The sequence below is a fragment of the Schistocerca cancellata genome, chromosome 7 (genome assembly GCF_023864275.1).
Source record: "Schistocerca cancellata isolate TAMUIC-IGC-003103 chromosome 7, iqSchCanc2.1, whole genome shotgun sequence".
Lineage (NCBI taxonomy): Eukaryota > Metazoa > Arthropoda > Insecta > Orthoptera > Acrididae > Schistocerca > Schistocerca cancellata.
Window position 1 is genome coordinate 450769702 of NC_064632.1, and position 3088 is coordinate 450772789.

Here is a 3088-nt window from a genome sequence, read left to right on the forward strand (position 1 = left end):
TGACAGTGATTTTATGCCTTCCTACACTTCGGATAGGCCAGACCCAAACACTGAAAACAGTCCATCAAATCGAGCTGAGATAAATGTAAGACCGTTTCCAACTCCAGAAGAGGTCAGACCTTTTGAAAAGCAGATCCCAGAAAAAGTATGGGGGCAGGGAAAAGGAAAAAGTTTCTGCCACAGTGACAGACACTCCAGTAAAAAAAAGCCCTTGAGGAAGAACAAAAAGGTGCAAAAGAAAAGAAGGCGATATCATTGGAAAGAAAACTTAAATCACAGGCTAAAAAAGCACTTTTTCAAAACGAAAGTAAGAGCAATGGTAGAATGAAATTAACTAAATCAGCTGCAGTAGGCCTAAAACGCAAGAAGAAGCCAATGGAAGATGACGATGATGAAGATGATGATGATGATGATGATGAGGAAGATGAAGATTCACTGTGCCTAAGGTGCCTCAAGCCTTTTTCAAACAGTCAACCTGGAGCAAAATGGATTCAGTGCACAAACTGCAAGCGTTGGGCTCATCAGACGTGTGTGAAAAAAGAAATCCGTGGACTATTTTATGAGTGCTTTAACTGTGCTGATCTTTTGGATGTGGACAGTGATTAAAGTTGATTGGTTTGTATTAAGACACTATAATTTCTAATAATTTTAAGGTTTCCAGTTGCCATAATAAAATGTTAAGCATTTAACTCAATATTCAACTTGATTTGACGTATGTTAAAGTATGTTTCTTGATAACTATTTGTTTTATTTTGATATCCTAAAGTTATACTAGTTTAACTTATCAAAATATTCTTGCCCCAGTCTCTGGGCCAACTTACCCTGAGGTAGGAGCAGATTGACCCACTTGACATATGTCCAGTAATTAATTCTTTTTAAACTTTTAAACTCCAGTTTCAGTAAGACTGCTCTAAATATTTTGCAATAATTTCATAAATTTAAATATGTAAAAAAAATTAATATAATTTTTTTAAAAATATGGCCAATGTGCCCCGGTCTCCCCTATACGAGATGATGTACTGCTAGTCTTTTCCATATCATTAATTAGTATACTGTGTAATTAGCAAGTCAGTAGTTCTTCATTTGTGGTAATTTTGTTTCTTTGATTATGAAGGCTTCAGAGCTATCTTTATTTCTTCTTTTTATTGTCATCTCAGTTTCTGTATGTACAGAAATTTCTCAGTACTTTTATTTGTTAGTAATTTTGTTTTTCAGCTAAGTCATTAAAAATGATTCATTAACAGTTTTGCACATGTTCTAATGCATACATTCTTTTAACAGATTCTACATATGACTCACAAAACAGTAAATCATCATCTGGTAATGGACAGAACGGGAGAAAGTCAAAGAACCACCAGAATACCACAAGGAAAACTGATGAGGCTCCTGACTGGTCGAAACTGCCATTTGTGACAAGATATCACCTTGGTCATTTTAGTAACAAATGTGATAAAGATTGCTCTGATTCACCTCCACTTAGCTTAGATGAAGATATTACCTCTGAAGAGGAAACAGGAAATTATAATCAAAAGAATGGGGGTGACAGAAATTACAGTTTTCAAAAAGTAATTTGTAAAACAGATGCAACCAAAGTGTCTCCAGATAATGGCAATGCTTCCCGATCTGAGCGCACAAAGTATGATCTTCGAAATGAACTTAAACTGAAAAGAAAGATGACTTCTTCACATGTAAAGAAGTCACATGCAAGAAACTTATTTATCACAAAAAAATTGCACACAGATAGACGACTAAAACCTGTTGATCAAAAATATAATCTAAAAGCTGAGTATTGGTCTGTCATTAAGCAGAACATAGCTAATCAGAAATGTAAAACTGAAGAAATATCAAATACTGAGCAGGTATCACTGAAAAAGCAGGATGGAAATACTGTACGGATGCCTGCTGGAGGAACTCTCAAATTTTTGCAACCAGCTTATGTTGTTGGCACATCATCAGCTGTACAGAGTAATACTGGGGATAAATGTCAGGTAATTGTAAATATGGCACAGAACTTTCAAAGTCAGTTTTTGTCTCCTAGTTACAAACTAGCCATGCAGCCTGATATGCACTCATCACAGATAACTAATTTTCGGACATTGCCAGTAACAGTAGCAAATGCAATTGAAAATACTCAGAAGAATGAGATCAGTAGAAATAAACAAAATTATGTTCATGGAAAGTCATTGCAGACCAACTCATACTATGTTTCTGCACCAAGTTTTGATCGATCAGTGTCTCAGCAAACAAAATCCAATCCAGAACCAATGACAAAACGTATTCCTCTGCATGGATGCCCATACTGTGAGAAGAAATTTGACCGACCATGGGTTTTGAAAGGTCACCTGAGACTTCACACTGGGGAACGGCCATTTCAATGCCCAATGTGTGCAAAGAGATTTGCTGATAGGTGGGTGTTACATTTTTCATTCATTCCTTGTTCTATAAATGCCAGAAAGACAGGAAATATCCTGGGCTGTGGACCAAGTAAAAGTAATATTGTAGCTGAGAACATCACCTGCTAGACACTATCAAACAATGGAAAGTCCAGGTTGGATTATCAACAGTATCACCTGTATGAAAAGGCTAGATTGATACCCACCACAAAGATGACACATTGAGTTGCAGATAGGTTTAACAAAAAGACAGCTACACATTTAGCTTTCAGTCAATGCCTTCTTCAGAGAAGAAAAGAAAACACAAACACATATGCAGACACACCTCACACATACATGACTGCTCTCTCCTGCCACTGTGGCCATAATGCAATGGTGTAATGTTGAGCAGAAGCAGCATTCTTGAGTGGGGCAATGGAGGGGGAGGGATAGCACGGTACAGGTGGGAGGAGAGGAGTCAGCACCGCCTGACAGATCATGCAGGGACTAGATGGTGTACAGACAAGGCTGCCTGGTGCGACATTGTGAGGCTGCTGGGGGTAGAGGAGGTGGGGGAGTAGAAAAGAAGAGCAGCAGGGATGAAAAAAGACCAGTGGAGCAGGCAGAGAGCAGAGCACAATGAGGGTGGGCAATGTGAATTGGATGGAGGTGATAGGTCAGAAGGGGAAGAAACTGATGAGTGGAGATTGTGGAGG

The 3088-nt window shown here is 38.3% G+C and overlaps 1 protein-coding gene across 1 annotated transcript; it reads left to right on the forward strand.

The window, feature by feature from the left end:
• Nucleotides 1-324: 324 nt before the first annotated feature.
• Nucleotides 325-2522, forward strand: LOC126092825 (uncharacterized). Its single transcript, XM_049908554.1, has 2 exons — nt 325-511; nt 1282-2522. The coding sequence occupies exons 1-2, from the start codon at nt 325-327 to the stop codon at nt 2520-2522; spliced, it is 1428 nt and encodes a 475-aa protein (XP_049764511.1).
• The last annotated feature ends 566 nt before the right edge of the window (nt 2523-3088 follow it).

Excerpts from the sequence above, each read along its gene's own strand:
- LOC126092825 (XM_049908554.1), top strand. The coding sequence starts at position 325 with ATGAAATTAACTAAATCAGCTGCAGTAGGCCTAAAACGCAAGAAGAAG. Across the intron at positions 512-1,281 it reads TCAGTGCACAAACTGCAAGC|ATTCTACATATGACTCACAA; the intron begins GTTGGGCTCATC and ends TTCTTTTAACAG.